This window comes from Phragmites australis, chromosome 4 (assembly GCF_958298935.1).
Source record: "Phragmites australis chromosome 4, lpPhrAust1.1, whole genome shotgun sequence".
NCBI lineage: Eukaryota > Viridiplantae > Streptophyta > Magnoliopsida > Poales > Poaceae > Phragmites > Phragmites australis.
In genome coordinates, this window is record NC_084924.1 from 498067 (window position 1) to 517086 (window position 19020).

Sequence of the window (19020 nt, forward strand, 5' to 3'; positions counted from 1 at the left end):
TGCGGTTGATCCGTGACCTCGGAGGGCAGCATGTATCACGGATTAGATTTTATCTGTCACGCATGCAGCATGACGGCATAAAGCTGTACCTCCAGCCTAGCCGTTTGTCTCTCTCTCTGTCTGCCGAGCGCAGCACTGGGATCGATGGAGATGGCCATGAGCAAATGCCGGCATTTCCAGTGTAGGGTAGGGGGAGAGTAGCATTTCGTTTCATCAAACTACTCTGTCTCTATACCTAATACTGTATGGTGCCAAGGTGATGGCTGGCTGGCTGCAGCTAAGAATAATACTTAGTACTCCACTAGTGACAGTGTTGTTGGTAGGGCCACGTCTAATCTTTCTTTTCCATTTCTCTGCTCAAACACATGCATCCAACGTGCCATGTCCGTCTCGTTGGTAGCGATGCGCAGCACGGTAGGTGAAATCATCTTTATTTTTTAATTAAAAATTTGCAACCATACAGGTTTGTTTTGCAAAATTACATATCTAAACTAGTTTAAAAGTGCGGCGGGATGTGTCGATACCATAATGACTGTTACGTCGATCTTTATTCGTTGGAAGGATAATTTGTAGTACATCGCCCTTTCAAAGATCAACAAGAGTCTTCCGTTACGTGGGTCTCGCGAAAAAGCTACCGCCCTTCGGATCTTTTCCTTATATACTGGACGTGCTGGCCCTCCTCACCAGCACTTATGACTCTTTAACAAACTAAGTGAGAGTGAGAGGAGAGAGCAAAATGGTGAAGCCTCGTCGAAATTTATTTATGTGATGATAAATGTTTTAATTCTAGTAGCTTTTTTAATACCAAATAGGTTAACCATCATATATAATTTTGGACATAGCCTAGACATCAGATCTAAAATTTTAGAGGAAGACCATAAAGAAGAAGACGAGACATCGCAAGACTACAAGGATTTGTAATGATATGGATGAATCTGAAGCCGGATGTCGTGTGAAATGGTGCACAAAGTGTAATAAAGCTGGACACACTTTTAAGAAGTGCACAAAAGGTCTGGTAGGTGGCAACGACGGTGAATCGGGTCCTTTTGGCTCAGCTTCCAATGGGAGATGCCCATGATCTCGTCATTCATATGCTTCATTCACCCATTATGGAGTTATGTGACCGATTGTTGTCATGTTGTAACGAATAATATTGTAACGAACCATGCTATGCGTAATTCATGTTGTCAGTGTTAGTGATATACCATAGAGGCGATCGTATATGCAGATTAGATCTGCAAGTGATATTTAATATGATTAAATATTCATTTGGTTTAGAGTCATGCTGAGCTTTAATGTGATTAAAGACACATTAGAGTGATCTATATAAGAGGAGGCAGGGGCCGTGGGCGCATCGATTTTTGACCACCAAAATCCCTGGTCGTCACCTCTTCCCAAACTCCTACAAAACCCTAGCCGGACGCAGTGCTAGCACACTGGCGTACAACGTTTTATCCATGTACCTGTGGATATCGTGGAGGCTCTGCTACTGTTGCTGTGGTGCTGATCGGTGATAAGGATACTACGACGAGATTGACTACTTCCTCTTCGTGTTCAACGAGGTGGTTGATGTAATTGACTACTCCTGCTTTGTAGTCGCGGAGGTGGTCGAGGAGCGACGTACCTGCTCAGAGCTGCTCGAGGAGCACGACGCACCTGCTCAGAGCTGGTCAAAGAGCTGCCTCTTTTGCATTGACGTGCACAACGTTAGATCGGTCTACTCCAACTCTTCTTTCACTGCGTTATATGTCTAGTGGTAATGATTTATGATTCTGAAAAGATAATGATGCCGCCTCGAGGAGGTGAATAGACGTTTTTACAAAACTTTGACCACTTTTACTATATAGCCTAAATTTACAGTGAAAAATAAAATAACGATTTTTTCACAAGCGCAAAATCTAAATATGCTAGGCTCAACTAGTGCACAATCAACTAAATTAGTGTGAAGGTTACAATCTTAGAGTGCGATAAAAATTATTCAAATCTAGCAAGATATGCAATAATGCTCTAATTGAAAGTTCTAAAATTACTGTTCATCAAAAGTTTTGGCAAATTTTCGGTTTTACTGCTCATCCGAAGTTCTATCACTGTTCATCAGAACTTCTAATGAGCTCAGAAAAACAATTTGAATATCACAAAATTGACTAAATGCAGATACAAATAAGCATACACACATGGATATCAAAATAATGCACAAGAGTAAAGAAATACAAAGATAAATGATTTGTTATCGAAATTCGGATATCCGTTGAGGAAGCTGATCACACTTGAACGAGGTCTTTTTTAACACTTCCTCACAAGGTTGCACACATGTACTCCTCGTCTCCACTATAGTCAACTCTTCATCCACTCTGAAGATGGTGAGTTTCACAAGCATTTCCGGACCTCCTCACAATCTTCACCTGAGTAAATCGACGACAATCCATCATCAAGCCATCTAGGAGACGGTAATCTCCATAGGTATTTGATACCGGTGCAATGATTTAGATTTGCAAATCGTTGCAGAGACTAAGAATGACTAGAAGTTTTGCAAGAGGCATAGTGGATATTCATGTCGGCAATGGAGCAAAGGTTGCTGCGTTGGTTGTTGGCACTTACCCTTGTTATTACCCTCAAATAATTATTATTATGTTGTGGCCTTAGGCAGAAATATTATTTCTTTTTTCATGTTTAGAAGAAGATAGTGGTTTTGAAGTCATAATAAAAAATGAGTGTTGTTCAATTTATTTAAATGATATGTTCTATGGTCGTTGTCTATTGGTGAATGAATTTTACATTCTAGATATTAAGGATGTCCCTGTCTATAACATTAATGTGAAGAGGCTTCAGCCTAATGATTTGAATCCCACTTATACTTGGCATTATTGTTTGGGTAATATAAATGAGAGGCGCATGAAGAAGCTCTATAAATATGGTCTCCTAGTGTCGAGGGTTGCCCCTAACAATGATACTGAGGTATACCTGATGACGGGCGCATGATCCACTATATGGGGCTGTATGTCCTAGCTGCGTGCGTGTGATAAACTCAAGAGCAACAGGGGTTATCTAGGTTTGGACCTCCCTGGGGATAACAACCCTATATTATGTGTATTTTTTATATGGGTCTGAATGAATTGGATACACTTACCTTCTTGTCCGTATCTCCCTCCCTTTATATATCCGAGGGAGTGAGGACTTACATAGGGACCCAAGCTAGACTTAGACCTAACTAATCCTTCTAACCTATGCCCATCATTACAGCGAGTAGCCGCATTCCACTTGCCCTATCGATTTGCAGGGTATGTGCCATCGGTCCCACGCTCGTGCCATCCTTATCACCCGGTCTGCCAGGTCCCATCCCCATGCGCCGTCTGTGCTCCTACAAAATCAACTATCATGTTTCGTCGGGCCGTCCCATAGTATTTAATTCTACAGGACGGGACACGGCAAGCCTGTCCACCCGGAACGATGACCTAGGTAAGAGATAACACTTGAGTGAAAAAAATATGTAATGAAATTAGATTGATTAATCATATACCTGCCCCACGTCATGGGAAACTGATCGCGGGGTTTCCTCTGAGACCTGGAGACTGGTCAGAGAAACTAGTCGTGTGGTCGCTAGCTGGACGTGCCGAGGGACCATGCTCCTGACCAATCATAAAGTGTAGAAAAGGTTGATATTTGACCGCCGTGGGTCTCCCTGCCAGGGGACCCTATTATTCTTTACACCGACATCTAGCTTCATTTGATACATGTGAATCTTGTTTACTTGGTAAGATGACTAAAACATCTTTCATTGGTTAAAGTGAGAGGGCAAATGAATTGTTGGCCCTTGAACATACAGGTGTATGTAGATCAATGAGTTCTATAGTCAGAGGTGGTTTTCAGTACTTCATTAATTTCACTGATGATTTTAGTAGATATGGTTATATCTACTTAATGAGATATAAGTTTAAATCCTTTGAAAAGTTCAAAGAGCTACAGAATGAGGTACAAAATCAAATAGGCAAGATAATTAATTTTTTACAATATGATCATGAGGTACAAAAGTTCAAAGTGTTGCCAGGAGGAAGAGGAGTGCGAAGCAGCGCATAAGAGAAGGGGGAAATCCTCGTTCCATGTAGTAGAGCCCTTTTTTTTATCCCCGCCATTGCAATATTTACATCCATGTACGACAAACTTTGTACTCGTTGTTGATGTTTAACTTTGCGAATCAAATTGCTGGCTTTTATTCTTCTCATATGATTAATTCGCATCAATTCTATATTAAAAAGCAATCCTAATTTTATTTAAATATTAGGAACCTATCCCTCGTTAGAAGGGCAACATGTCTTGTCGCCCATTGAACGTGTGACACGTATGAAGGCGTGTCCATGCTGGTAGGCAACATCGACCTGTCGCCCTTTCAACATGTGATATAAGTTTGGAACTGTAATTTTTTTAAACTAACACATATATTTTTAATATTTTATTTAAAATATAAAAAATAAAATTATCTTAGACCCTGTTTGTTTTTTATGGTCACGATCTGGATTCTGTGGAGAAGCTCCTTCCCACTAAATTATGGATTATGCGATTTTGTAGTACAATTTGGTTTGTGGATTGCGAGAATCAACTTATAGAATGTGACCATTTATTTTTGCTTTTGCTTTTAGGACTAGAGTTCATAATAAAAACAAACGAACATGGCCTTGATCATAGGAGAGAGAATGCGAGAAGTAGGGAATAAATAGAGAGAATTCCATGTATGCCATCTAATGTTAGCAAATTTCTCGATTTGGCACCGAAAAATTTATGTTCCCTTCTACGCCACTACTCCATTTTTGTCTTTTCCTTTGTGTCACTCCCGTCAATATGGCATGAAACAAAGGTTAACTGGTGCTAGAAAAGACTATTTTGCCCCTCCCTTCCGTCTGATTCCCCAGCCACTTCCCACCCTCCTCCTCCAATCCGAATCGCCGACTTGCACCGATAAGTCCCATCATGCCTGCACCCCGGTCAACGACGGCATCGTCATCGAGGAGTTCAGCCTCGTTGCGTTTGAACCTGAAGGATTCTAGTCGGATCTGGGGGGTGTTGAGGATCCGATCCCGGCCACTGACAACGGATGGACCCTGACAGGCACCTACGTTGGTCACGTTCGGGGGGTGGGGGCGGCGTGTGGGACCTCACAGACTTTGTGCTCGCCACGGCGGTGCGGGATAGCCTGACAAGTTGTGCGCACGCCGTGATGGCATCGTGGAGCGGCTATATGCTGGGGCCCGCTGCCGCAACTATGATATCCAGTCGGTGCCTTCTCAGCCGAGGCGAATCCGAAGCCAATCTATCACTGCCTTCCTCACTCAGAACTTGTTCGCTGCCTTCCTCGCACTACTCAGTGCCACTGTCGTTGCTCAGACCCATGCAACATCGCCCTAGCCCTGCCATCCTTGTTGTAGCCTGCGTGCCGCCTTCTTGATCCCGCATGACTCCATTGTCCTTACTCGTAGCCGACGGTGACGACAGGAAGGAGGCCTGCTACGACACATAGGGAAAGACAAAAAATGGTGTAGTGACATATGAGGGATTATAACTTTTTCAGTGGCAAATGGAGAGATTCGTTAATATTTGGTGGCATACAGGAAATTCGCTCGAATAAATAAGCCCAGCTCATATTGCTGTTAACACAAACGGGCCGGAACAAAAACGGCCATGAATCATAAGAAGGCCCAACAGGAAGAAGGCCAGGATTGCATTTTTTTGTTTTTGTGAATTCCATTGAATTGAATAATACTACCCGTAGGCCGTAGGAGTAGTCCGTTAGGTGTGGTGTCAGACGACCAGCGTGGAAAAGAGTTGACGCCTGTCTGTCCCTCGCTGCATGCAAAATAATAATCAATCACTCGACCACGCGCCGCACCGTACGCCTCCTCCACTTTTCCTTTCCTTTCCTTTCCTTGCACGCCAATTCAAAATCTTTCAAACCGAACCAATTCAAACCAAATGCTGCTGCTCCGCCTCCTCCTCCTCGCCTCCGCGGCGCACTTGGCCGTCGCCGACGTGCCCCCGTCCAACAAGGTGCTCTTCATCCTCGCCGGCCAGTCCAACATGGCCGGCCGCGGCGGCGTCGTCGCCAACCGCTGGGACGGGATCGTGCCACCCGACTGCGCGCCCTCCCCTGCCGTCCTCCGCCTCTCACCGGACCTCCGCTGGGAGCAGGCGCACGAGCCGCTCCACGCCGGCATCGACGCCGCCAACCACGCCGTCGGGGTCGGCCCGGGGATGGCCTTCGCCAATGCGCTCCTCCGCTCCGGCCGCGCCGGTGCTCCGTTCGTCGGCCTCGTGCCCTGCGCCGTGGGGGGCACGCGGATGGCGGAGTGGGGGAAGGGCACCCAGCTCTACGCCGACATGCTGCGCCGGGCAAGGGTCGCCGTCGAGACGGGCGGACGGATCGGGGCCGTGCTCTGGTACCAGGGGGAGAGCGACACAGTCAGGTGGTCCGACGCCACCGAGTACGGACGCCGGATGGGAATGCTCGTCCGCGACCTCCGCGCCGATCTCGGCATGCCCCACCTCCTCGTCATCCAGGTTCGCGAGCTCCATCCATCGGTTGCTGGATTATTTAGTCATTCGCGTTTCGGGTAGCGCTATTTGCTTACCATGCAGCTCTGTTAATTTAATTACGACTGCTTGCTATTTGCTTGGAGATTGGTCATGATTGATGTCTCATTCCCGTGTTCACAAGCAAAGGATCCATACCCGCCTACGCAACACAAGTTAGTCGGAGCGGGTGCCTTAGGATTGGATTGGGGAAAAATAGGCAACATTCTTCAACCCAATCCCGGCCGTCTGCTCCTAGCTAGCGTACGCAAGGCTCGTTAATAGCTTTTGGTTTATCAAATGACAGGCCAGGCCAATCTGGTTCAGACCGTCCTTGTTAATAGCTTTTGGTTAAATTTGGTGGAGTGCTATTGCAAGTACAACTACCCTGTGAGCCTAGAAAAGCAGCATTCCGAGATCTTGCATTATATTGGTCATAAAAGTCTCAAATAATGTTCACCAAATGGATGGTGCCATCTATACAGAGAAGCACGGCCGTGTAGGCACTATTATCTGTACAGAAACATCATCGACATATATAGCCTAGGCCAAGTAATGCTGATGCTGATGGAGCTACTACTTTGCTACAATCCGTGAGCCAAGCCCTCTGATGCTTGCACTAGACCATGCAAAGTTACAGGGTTTAGGGCCAAGTGCAGACTAGTTGTTTTCTACCATGCAAAATAACAAGGTTTATATGGAGCATATTGGTTTCTCCACAATTTCTTTTGCAATAGTAGTTTTGGTAAAATGGCTAATTACAAACACAAATGATATACCAGCCGCACTAATTTCTGTTTCCTCTTTGTCTTTCCATGATTCAGGTAGGACTAGCATCGGGCCTAGGACAGTATACTGAAGTAGTAAGGGAAGCTCAGAAAGGGATAAAACTTCGGAACGTGAAATTCGTAGATGCAAAGGGGCTGCCATTGCAAGATGGTCATCTGCATCTCAGCACCCAAGCTCAAGTCCAGCTTGGACACATGTTGGCTCAATCCTATTTGAATTATGGTACATCCCAACTCTAGTTCTCCATGTAGTTATTTCTTTTGATGAAATAAGCAAGAAACTCCAATTTTTTGTTCCCAACATTAGTCGATTTCCTATTTCAGCTCTTCATTGAGTAGCCATTCTTATAATTATTGTATTAGATTGCTATAGAGTTACCAAGTTAGCTCACAACAATTTCTTCATCATCAAAACTCAGAACCATCACTGTCTTACACTTCTCGTAATGAAAAGTGGTTTCCCTTGTTTTCCTCTAGTGCTTTGTAATGATATCTTGATAATTATTGTGCACTGGAAAGCAGGAGGTATACAACGGAAAATAATCTAGTTCATGGAATTGAATTGGGAAATGTGTCGTTTAAGTTAAGTAGGCATGAGCGGCGCCACTGCTATTGGCTGCAGGAATTGGAAAGGCCTGGTAAAATGATGTAAATTGGGACTATGAAGCCAATCAAATGGTTAGAAATTTGAATGATGGTGGGATTTTGTCCTGAGGTGTAATCCTCAATTTTCTTAGTGAACTACTGATAAGAATCTATAATACTTTTATTCTGTAGTGGCCATTTTCTATATGACCATGAAATGTGTTAAACAGCGCATGGATTTGGAAAATTGAAAATCTTTATATGAACTTGGTTCTCTAGTTATCTTGTTTTCGATGGAAGCATTTTTTTTACCTTTAAAAAATTGACATGATGAACAATTGAATATAAAAGAAGGATAAACTTCGATTTCTATGTGCCAATTTTCATAAAGTCGCACTACTAAATTGGAAGATTAAATCCAAAGTTCTCAGTAGCTCTCCTATGTTGAAATGGGGCACCAACTATGTATGGAACTGAGTATTCTGTTCTCAGTGTAATGGCAAGGCTGGAGGAGGTTCTTCTCTATCTCCTTGTTGTGGTGAAGCTTCGGATAGAAGTAGTAGCCTTCCTCACTTTGTTCCAACAATGCGGTCCATGTTTATGACCTACTGTGTTCTCCTTACAAGGAAAATGAGATTTGAATGCACACTAGGTGGACAGTCCTTGATTTTTCATTGAAGAAACACTTGATGGGAGTTTGAGTCATGTTCTAATTAAAGTATCTCTTCCTTGAAGAAAGCCATAGCGAGTCTGTTACAATTTGTTGTATGATCAATCAAATTTAGCATCATATTTATTTCTCCTCTTCTTTTCTGGGGTGCTAGGGCATGCACATTCTCGAACCCCTAAACCATGGTGGCTGCGAATCATGTTGGTCTGCTGCTTCATTTTTCTTTGAAGGGGGCAGTACACGTATCCTGTTCCTATATAGAACAGGTGAGGTGAAGAAGAAAGTCAAAGGACTTTGTGCACATAATCTTATACCAACACACAGGCACGTGATGCCTTTAGAAGACTCATTCTATCAGGATCTGAGCTACACATTCAAATTGTTTCCTAAAGAGGTGATTCATTATACACGATTTTTTCAGGTCCCATAGATCTGACTAGTTGTAGCCTGTAAAGGAATTGGTTCCAATGTTTGATAGCACGACATATCTTAATCACTATATTGCCCTTTGATGTAGAAAACCTGAGTAGAAAATGGGTTGAGCATGCACCTTGCTCTTCCCGTAACAAACGGTGTCAATAAATTTGAAATTAGGTTCTAGTAGAAATTAAGGTTGGATCAGTGTAGTGAGGATCAAAATCCTATTGGTAACGAAACACTTGTCATCTGGTTGAGATGTACAATTTTCGCATGCCTCTTAACGTAATAGTCAGCCATATTATGTCTCATTCATTGTTATTGTTGTTGTAATTATTTTTAATTTATCTAATATTTGTCAAATAATTTTGACACATAACTTTAATTTATCTAATGTTTGTAATAACCACACTACAGAGCTGTAAGCATTAAAAGACAACACCTCTACCGTGAGACACCCTTTAGACACAAAGTGACGACACGACTCAGCTTTAATAATAAAATGACAACACCTTTATCGTGAGTCAGTTTTTAGACAGCAAGTGACCACACGACGCAGTTTTAACTATGAAATGACAACACCTCTGCCGTGAGTCATGCAATAGACACAAAGTGACTACACGACTCAGCTCTCATAAGAATCCATGCAGAGGCAGCAATAACTCATGCTAAACTTTTACATAATAAAATAATCACACCAAGCAATAGCTTTCGCAGGGAATCTCTGCAAAACATCAGTGTCAGAACTTTTTCAGCTTTCACAGGGAATCTTATGCTCCAGCCCCCAGCCATGCTCATGCACTCAATCCATGCACCAGCCATCATAAATAACCTCACCCTCATCCATGGATAGACCAATCCATTCTCAGCTCTCTCAACTGCAATATCTTACTCAGCTCCACTAAGACTACCCAAGAAACATTGGGGGATTTTCATCCCCCAGGAGGTCGAACCGTCGATGTGCTTCTGTGGCGACCTTTGTAGACTTCGTGAGTCCCAGGACATCTCCTACACATATAGTCTACGCTTCTTCATACGTGCCAACTAACAGTACGACAAGCCTCAACATGGACCTTACGAGTACCCATCGGTATAGCAACATACATCACTTATGTGACAATTTCCCTATGATTTGTCTTACTAATATCTCATCTCCTTTCATTTGTCTAGTTTTCTCCACATCTATGTGACTTCATGGAATGGTTAGATATGGAGCAAAGTCACGACCAGAAGCAGTGGGTCCAAATGAGCATACGGTGGAGGAGGAAAGAGTACGGACGCCGGGAGTACGAGCAACAGTAGGAGGAACTACGGTTTAAGCATCAGGAGGAGAAGCGCATGAGGAAGGCATCGGAGGAACGTGCCGCGGCTGAAGCTCGCGAGGATGAGAGGGAAAGGAGGCGGGAGAGGGCTCGTTGCGCTAAGGCTTCGGGCCCCGATGCTCTGAGGAAAGGCAAATATCCCAGGTGCACTCAGTAAATACCATCTTATGTAACCCAGTCTATTTTCATTCCTTAAGGCATGTTAGATTTAGCAGGAGGACACTATTAAGTTAGTCGTATCATACATGCCAATATTTATTGTCATAATCTCTTTATGGTTAGTGTCCATTCACGCACCGACGAAAAACCTCATATAAAATGTAAGGTTTATCAGCGTATGTAATCTATATGCGGGGTTATATAATAATTGTTCTTTACAACTATTAATGTTCGATAAATTAGAATTTGTATCCTCTCAACGTTAATTCACTACAAAATTACCTTGCAGAATTTTTTCCAACAAGGTTTAATATTAATATGAAATGACAAAAATACATATAAATGAAGCATTACAAATGCTTAATATTAATATGAGAACCAAGAATTTGTGCATGTTAAATTATTTTTATTCAAATTGAATTAAGAAGAGAATATCACATGAAATGATAAAAATGCATATAAATGGAGCATTACAAAGGCTTAATATTAATATGAGAACCAAGTATTTGTTCATGTTAAATTATTTTTATTCAAATTGAATTAAGAAGAGTATAACATGAAATGATAAAAATACATATAAATGGAGCATTACAAAGGAATTCACTTTTTCACCAAATAACGTAGAGTTGAAAATATTTTTATAAATTAGTACATCACATGAGAAGAATATTAGTGAATTTTTCTAAATTTTTGAGAATTCATTTGAGGTATTAAATATTGCTAGAATTTATAAAAGTTAGCTTATTTAGAGAATTTTAATTAAATATTAGCTCAGGTTTTTTGGATCAAACTAATTAAAATAGATTGCTAGTGATCTCTAATTTTCTCATGATTAGATTTTTTTACTATTTTTTACTAAGAAAATCATGAATTAAACTTCAGCTGCTGGCGCGGCGTATGTTGCAGGCCGTATTTGACACCTGAGGTGTCAAATATGGTACTGTTCACCGTTTTCATGGAATACATGTGAGCAGTGCTGTGAGCTCGCAGGCGTTGCGGAGCTCTTTGTCGGCGGCGTGGAAGGGAATTTTGCCGACGTACACGACGCGGCTGCAGCGGCAATTGGCAGACGCGGCCGCCAGGGACATGGTGCCGTCCATGCGTGGTGGTGCGAAAAGGTCTTGCGATTCGACTCCGACTGGCGTATCTCGGATGCAGTCCGCTCAGCAATGGATCGGCTCTTACTTACGGAGTAACTCGCAAGTTTTCTCCCAGCAAAATCTCATCTTCCCTTCTAGTCTACAGAAAGCCCTGGAACAGCAGTAAGACTAGCTTCCTCCCACAGCCTTCAGGGTACATTGTATTTTCGGCTCCGGCTCAACCAAAATAGATCCCATCAAATTAAACAAATACATGGGAACCATAGTCCAATGTTTTAGTGTAGCATTGTGTATAACAGCAGAGATGCAGGGGATCTCTTCGGAAAGTTGACATGTTATACGCATGACCGTAAATACCTGAAGATCCTTGAGCTGCAAACAGGTTGATGAAAAATTTGACGTCACATAATCAATCGGGGCATTGTCAGAACAATGTATGGCTTAAGAAAGTAACGAACCATGTAAAACCTTAATCGGCAATGAAGAAAAAAGGGAATCGGCAGCAAGGATTATGCTTGCATCTCCACCCCACCGAAAATCAATGTTCATTGATAGTGAGAATAGATTCATAACGGTGAGTCTCCGAGCGGATGGACGGACGTGCGAGGCTTGACGAGAGGAGCCACAGGCAGCACAGCTATCGCGAGTAGCACGCCAGGCCGGCGCGGCGGGGGCCTTTCCTAATTAACACCACGTCGGGGAAGGAAGACTGTCATCAGACACGCGCCGAGCAGGGAGAAGGGGGAATGGCCTGCATCGAGCAATTCCTTCAAGTGCCCTACAGGGGTACCCAACGCCATGGAGAAGTAACTAGGAGGGTAGGCTGCCTTCAAGGGTGGAGAAGAGCCCGAGAGGGTGGCTGCCCAGCTCGGAGGAGACGTCAGTGTGGGGTTGTGCTAGGTCAGGGGCTGAGGGCGCCGGGTAGAGGGAGACGAGGGGCCGACTGCCGAGAGCCATCTAAACACTTCAAAACGGTGGCTAACTTTTCTTTTTTCAACGATTAACGTGATATTTTCTGACCCTTAAGGGTAAATGTGGATGCTTTTTTTCTATACTGCTTCCAGGCGCTAATGAGCAAAGGCTTTTGGAAGCTTCAATGGCCTATGCATCTGGCAAACCCATCATGTCCGATGCTGAATTTGACGAGTTGAAACTCAGATTGAAGGTTGGCCTCTGCTTCAATCCTGTTCTGAATAAAACAAGACACATGCCAGTATGCCACACACATCGCAGTTGAAAGTTTGAAGCTACACTGTACTCGCGAGGATATGATGCTCTAAGTGAAACAAATTTGCTCGAATATAAGTTCTTTATTCTGATGCCCACTGCAACTCATTGACACGTGCAATTTATATGCTCCTTTTTTTTTTTTCTGTCCGTCATTCTATCTTTCAACAGTCAATATACCTCTAGTAATCATTGAAAACACAATTTTGTTTCCGGAGGAAGACAAATGAAAAACAAGTAACAGTACTATAGAATGATTAGTGCATATATGCTTGTTGCTGAGTTGAACTCTACATTCGTTTTAGATACTCCACCCTGTCTCATATTTAACTAACAGCACTAAGAATGGTGAGATGTGCCTAGACCTATTGGGCCGACCCGGCATGGCCCAGCTAAGGCACGGCCCGATAGGCCCGGCTAAGCAAACGGGCCATGCCATGTCGGTCTGCGTGCCGGAGGCATGGTCCATGGCATGGCCCGTGGCCGACTGGGTCGTGCTGTGCTTGCCCGGGCACTGTTGCGACACGGTTGGCCGTCGCGGGCATAGTGTGACGATGGGACTGGGCAGCGGTGCAGCAGCGGGGCGATGCTGCACGACAGTGGGGTGGCGGCGCGGGGCGGGGCCGGGCAGCCAGGTGAGGCAAGGGCGGGGCAGGGCAGCACAGTCGAGCGAGGCAGGGATCGGGCGGGGCAACGGTGGGGCGGGGCGGTGCGATTGAGCATGGGCGGTGTAGCCAGGCGGCATAGCCAGGGCAGGGTGAGGGTGGCACCAAGTAAATCATAAAAAATTAAATTCATAGGCCTTTGATAAGTAGCATCGATATTTTTCAATCCAAATGTCATAACCACCCACTCAAATTAACTAAGAAAACCAGGATAACAAAAAGCCGTTTTAAATATATCTTCCCCGGCCATGAAAATTTGATTATAACCAGCATTACCATCAAGAAAACTAATTATTCTATGTCCTAAAGCATCATTAATTAATATATCAGCTATAGACATAGGATATTCATCTTTAGGAGTGGTTTTATTTAAATCTCTAAATTTAATACAAACTCGTAACTTACCGCTACTCTTCTTCTCAACCGGGACGATGTTAGAAATCCAATCAGCATACCTGCAAAGCCTAATAAATCCCGCTTTCAACTATCAGTCTATTTCTGCTTTGATCCGATCATACATATTAGGATTAAATCTTCTAAGCGGCTGTTTATAGGGTCTAAACCACGTTTTAATAGGCAACCGATGTTCTACTAACTCTCGATCAAATCCTGACATCTCATAATATTCCCAAGCAAAACAGTCAATATACTCTCTAAGCAGCTCGATTACTCTAGCCTTGTAATCGGCTTTCATATTCTTATTTACAAACGTCGGCCTTGGAATACTACCGTCACCTATTTCAACTTCTTATAATGGATCGACGATGAAAAATCTTGACTTAACTTATCTAACTCATCTAAATCTTCAATGGCTTCACAAATATCGTTCTTATCTGACCGATATTGCTCCATACGCTTGTGCAGCCATTCTAGATTTCTATCTCTACTCATTGATACATCATGCTATTGAGTCGATTATCACAAGTTGGCTTTACAACCATGGGTACAAATCCATTTGTGGAGACACTAAGAAAATCATAATATGAAAAATCAAGACCCGACAAGCACTCAACATTGCCGTATCTCCAACCAGCTGAAACATCGACCAAAGCAACATAGGCCGAAGTATCCACATGAATTATCTCTACTTCATCATCCACTCATTGAATTAAAAATTAGTGCAAGGTGAAAGGCACACAACCATTTGCATGAATCCAATCACGTCCAAGAATAACACTATAGTTATCTTGCACCTTGACGACGAAGTAGGCGGTGGATAATGTCTTACTTCCAATAGTGAGCTCTATAGAGATAACCCCTTTGGCCTAATTAGAATCACCTGCAAATCCATTGAGCACCAAATTAGTTTTCATTAATTCACCATCATCTTACCAAGCTTCTTGAAGATTGAGTATGTCATCAAATTTACAGCAGCTCCACCATTAACAAGCATCCTAGAAATCGGCTTTCCCTTAATATGACCCTTCACATATAATAGCTTCAAATGCCGATCTGTCTCCTTTGGCTTCTCAAAAATAGCCTCCTTTGGCTCCAAGTCCAATTAAACCACTTCACCTTTATCTATAGCACAAAATTCCAAAGATAACATAAAAACTATATTTATATCCATACCTTCAATCGGTGAAGCATCATTATTATGCACCGGTGAATCATCATAATCAATCAAATCCTCATCTTTCTTGCCTTCTTGCATAAGCACCGATGTTGTTGCTAACAAAGGGGCTGTTGTGGGAGCTGTCATTGCATTTACCTTCGATCTTCACACTTGCTTCGCGGGTTGCATTGGCTTAACTTCATTGAAAGTATCATCCTACAACTTTTCAGCTTGTTGCTCCATTAATTCTTGCTTGTGTAGCCGCTGTAATCTTCTCTTTTTTGTGTGAGATAAGCTAGAGGGACACCACCTCGGCTGTAGATACTTAGAAGGCGGCTTGCTGCTACTTGCCTCATGATTATCATCCTTTGGAACAATATAAACAACAGTAGATACATTTTCAAATTTTACCGAGATACTGGTGATAACAATCAATCCCTTGCTAAGCTCTTTGGTAGCCACTTTTATTGAATCAATTTCAATAATATCAGCAACAATGGTCCTTGTTTTGGCAACATTAGAATCATAAATTTGAGTAAAAACTCCACTCTCCTTGACCCGGTATATTTTTTTATACTCTTAGCTTGTCTAACATCACTAAACCAATTTGTATGCCCCAATCAATCATGGACATGACATGATATTCTATCAAAAACTGGCCTATGTGGTGCTGTCCAACCTGGATGAAAATAATTTAATTGCGTAGGAGGAGCATGCATCCACGTACCGTTGTAACCCCACGTTGGGCAAGGAAGAAAAGACATCAGAGGAGGCATCCGTGGCCATGGTGCCAGCCCAAGTGGTGGGTGAGTAGCAGTAACACAATCCTGGTTGATGATGATCATGCACTTCTTGCTTCAAAGATGATCTTGGTCACTTGGGATTATTTGTCCGATTCAAATGAGTTTGGACAGCCTTATCCTTTTCATATTTGGACAGAAGTTGCTTAAAGTGGGTTTGAATTTCACAACCTTTCATGTCCCTTTGCTTTATTAATCTTCCACCTGCCAACCTCTGGAATTTTGGGTTTGATCATCCTAGCATTGCCATGCCCCCCGGGGGTCGAAGTGTTCAACACAACTTTGATCAATTTCTTGCCTTCGGGAGTCTTCTCAAGTAGTACTTCTCTTAAGTTTTTGCCTATCTTCATCAACGATTACATTTTTTTCTTTAGCTGTTTCAACTTAAGCTGGCCAAATTAAAACACTCTTATCTTGGAGATCAATAACATTAACCGAGAACGGTTGCTTGTCAACTTGCATCTCAGAGAATTTCAATCATCCTTCGTTAATGGCCGATTGAATCTGTTGATAAAAAATATTGCAATCGTTAGTTGCATGAGAATAAGAATTATACCATTTACAATAAGCTCGCTTCCTCAATTCTTCTGGTGAAATTACATGACCATGAGAAAGCTTAATTTATTTTTCTTGTAGCAAGTAATAAAAAATCCTATCACACTTGGGTACATCAAAAGTAAATTTAATTTCTTCTTGCCGATTTTTGGGAGGAATCGGCTTAAGAGCGGAGCAAACAAATGGTTTAGCCTTAGAAGACCAAGCCCATTCAACTACATACACATTAGTGTCATCATGGTCTGAATTCTCAGACTCATACTCAAGTATATGAACATTAGGACGATCAACTTTAAATTTATCATTTGATTTTTGAAAATTCTTAGACTCTTTAGCCTGGCTTTCTAATGTCAGAGCTCTTTGCAAAACTTGGCTAACATCTTAAAATTCTTAACCTTCTAGCTTTTCCTTAAGATGTGACAACAAATCCGAATAAGCTAATCCGGCTAAGTCTTTTTCAGAAAGTGTCAAGTTAAAGCATCGGTTTTTTTATATCTCTGAATCTTCTAATAAAATCAGCAACAAGTTTATTGTATTTTTATTTAACCGATGTCAAATGTGAAAACCTTAATTTAGTATCAGCATTATAAAAATATTCATGAAAGTTCTCTTCTAATTGAGAACACACATGAACGGAATTAGGAGCAAGAGATGTAAACCAAATAAAAGTAGTTCCAGATAATGAAAAAGGAAATAATCTAATTTTCATCACATAATTGGAACTAGCTTCACTTAATTGTGCAAGAGATTAGCTTACATGCTCCCTAGTAGTTTTATTATCCTCCCTAGTAAAGTTCACAAAATCAGGAACCTTAAAACTACGGGGATATGGGATTGTGTCATAATGTTTGGGGTATGGTTTTTGGCAAGCACGAGCTTTTCTTCTAACCTCCAAGCTGAATTGCTCTCTAAGCACAGTAGCTACTTGTTCTCGTATGATTTTAGTATAATTAGCTACAAACCGATTAGGGTTAGCTATTGGCTCAAGCAGTGGTGTGGACATATTCGGCACATGAGAAGTAACAGGAGGTGGCGTAGCAAAATTTTGTTCAGGAATCGGCCCATAAGGGATTCTCAATCCTTGCGGTGGTATAAGTGGAACGCTATACGCTACGGTTTGGTAATATGGTGTTTGCACGTTGGGATAATTTTTAGCTCTATAAGATTGAGCCGAAGTTGAAGCATTGTGTGTGGCATGTGGTGTTTGATATGAATTTTGTATTACATCAGTTTTAATAGCATGAGAAGTGATATAATTAGGTACAACATTACCCATAATATTTCGGCCATCATGAGGATTATATGCTTAAGGAACACTAAGCAATGTATTAACAACAATATTTAAAAGTGGAGCATTAAAATTACTAGTGGTAGGTTTTTGTAGATTTTGCCCCTCATGAATTTATAGAACTAAAGGCCGAAGCTTATCAACCAATGTATCCTCAACCAATTTCTGAACACTATTAGCCATGGTTATACCAACAGATTAGTCGATCATAACAGCAACCTCTTGATGAGAAGGAGAGGGTTCAACACTCACATTGGTTGTTACCTTTGGGCTTTGGTCGGTGGGTGGTGAAGAGTCTTTTTTTTTTCTTAAACACATCTTGCTGAGTCTTCATATAGCGCGAGAGCAACTGTTGCCGATGTTGCTCCAAGTCGACTTCGATTGCCAAACGCGCCTCTTCTGGTAACGCATCGTACGACGTCATAATGATGTTATCTTTGTCAATCTCCGAAGTAGACATGACTAGGGTTTTCGAATTCGGCTAAGAGAAACCCGAAAAACTTCTTTTCAAGCGGAGTCACAAAAAAGTATGTTGACGCAAAAAGTTATCACGCCAAATACTGAGCACCTCGTGTGCAATATCCGGCGAGCGGCACCCAGGGCACCCTAGTCATGGCGCTGCATCATCGGACTTTCATCGTAACCCACACTCGGGAGGGACCCCGTCGGAGTGTGGGTGACCAACGGCTTGTCCTTGGTTGTCGAGATCAAAAACATGAAGTAATATAGATAGGAAAAGAGAATGGGACTACATGAGCTAGACAAAAGATGAAAGATGATATAAATTGCGTTTGATCGATTGGTTTATATCTTCAATCAGCCATAACCCTCTCATATTTAAAGAGCAGCATATCTTAGCCGTAAGAGATAATGACTTCTAATTCAAACCGAACAAGACTTACAGATATGATTCAGCTATACCTATCAAATCTTCAAACTTTCTATAACCAACAGATATTTTCTATTTGACCACATAAACTTAAATATATCTATCCGAATACGCTTTAATATAGTTCGGATTTCTTGGATTCGATTAACTCTTTCATTTGTCTGGAGACCAACCGCGGGAATAAACTATGGTCGCTGATCACCTGGTCATTTATTGCGACCACTGATCATGGTCATGTAGGTATGGTTCACTGGTCGAAAGTTACTATTCACTGTTCAAAAGTATTGTTCATCTGGTCAGAGTACTATTTATCTTGTCAGATGTATTGTTTATTTGGACAGAGATATTTTTCATCTAGTCACGATATTGTTTATCTAATTATGGTACTATTTATCTGAGACACCCATTAAATTAATTATTCCTACAATAATCACTATAAATA

At 42.1% G+C, this 19020-nt stretch overlaps 1 protein-coding gene across 1 annotated transcript; it reads left to right on the forward strand.

The window, feature by feature from the left end:
- Positions 1-5880: 5880 nt before the first annotated feature.
- LOC133914046 (probable carbohydrate esterase At4g34215) lies at positions 5881-9227 on the forward strand. Its single transcript, XM_062357204.1, has 3 exons — positions 5881-6546; positions 7383-7569; positions 8756-9227. The coding sequence occupies exons 1-3, from the start codon at positions 5962-5964 to the stop codon at positions 8827-8829; spliced, it is 846 nt and encodes a 281-aa protein (XP_062213188.1). The 5' UTR covers positions 5881-5961; the 3' UTR covers positions 8830-9227.
- The last annotated feature ends 9793 nt before the right edge of the window (positions 9228-19020 follow it).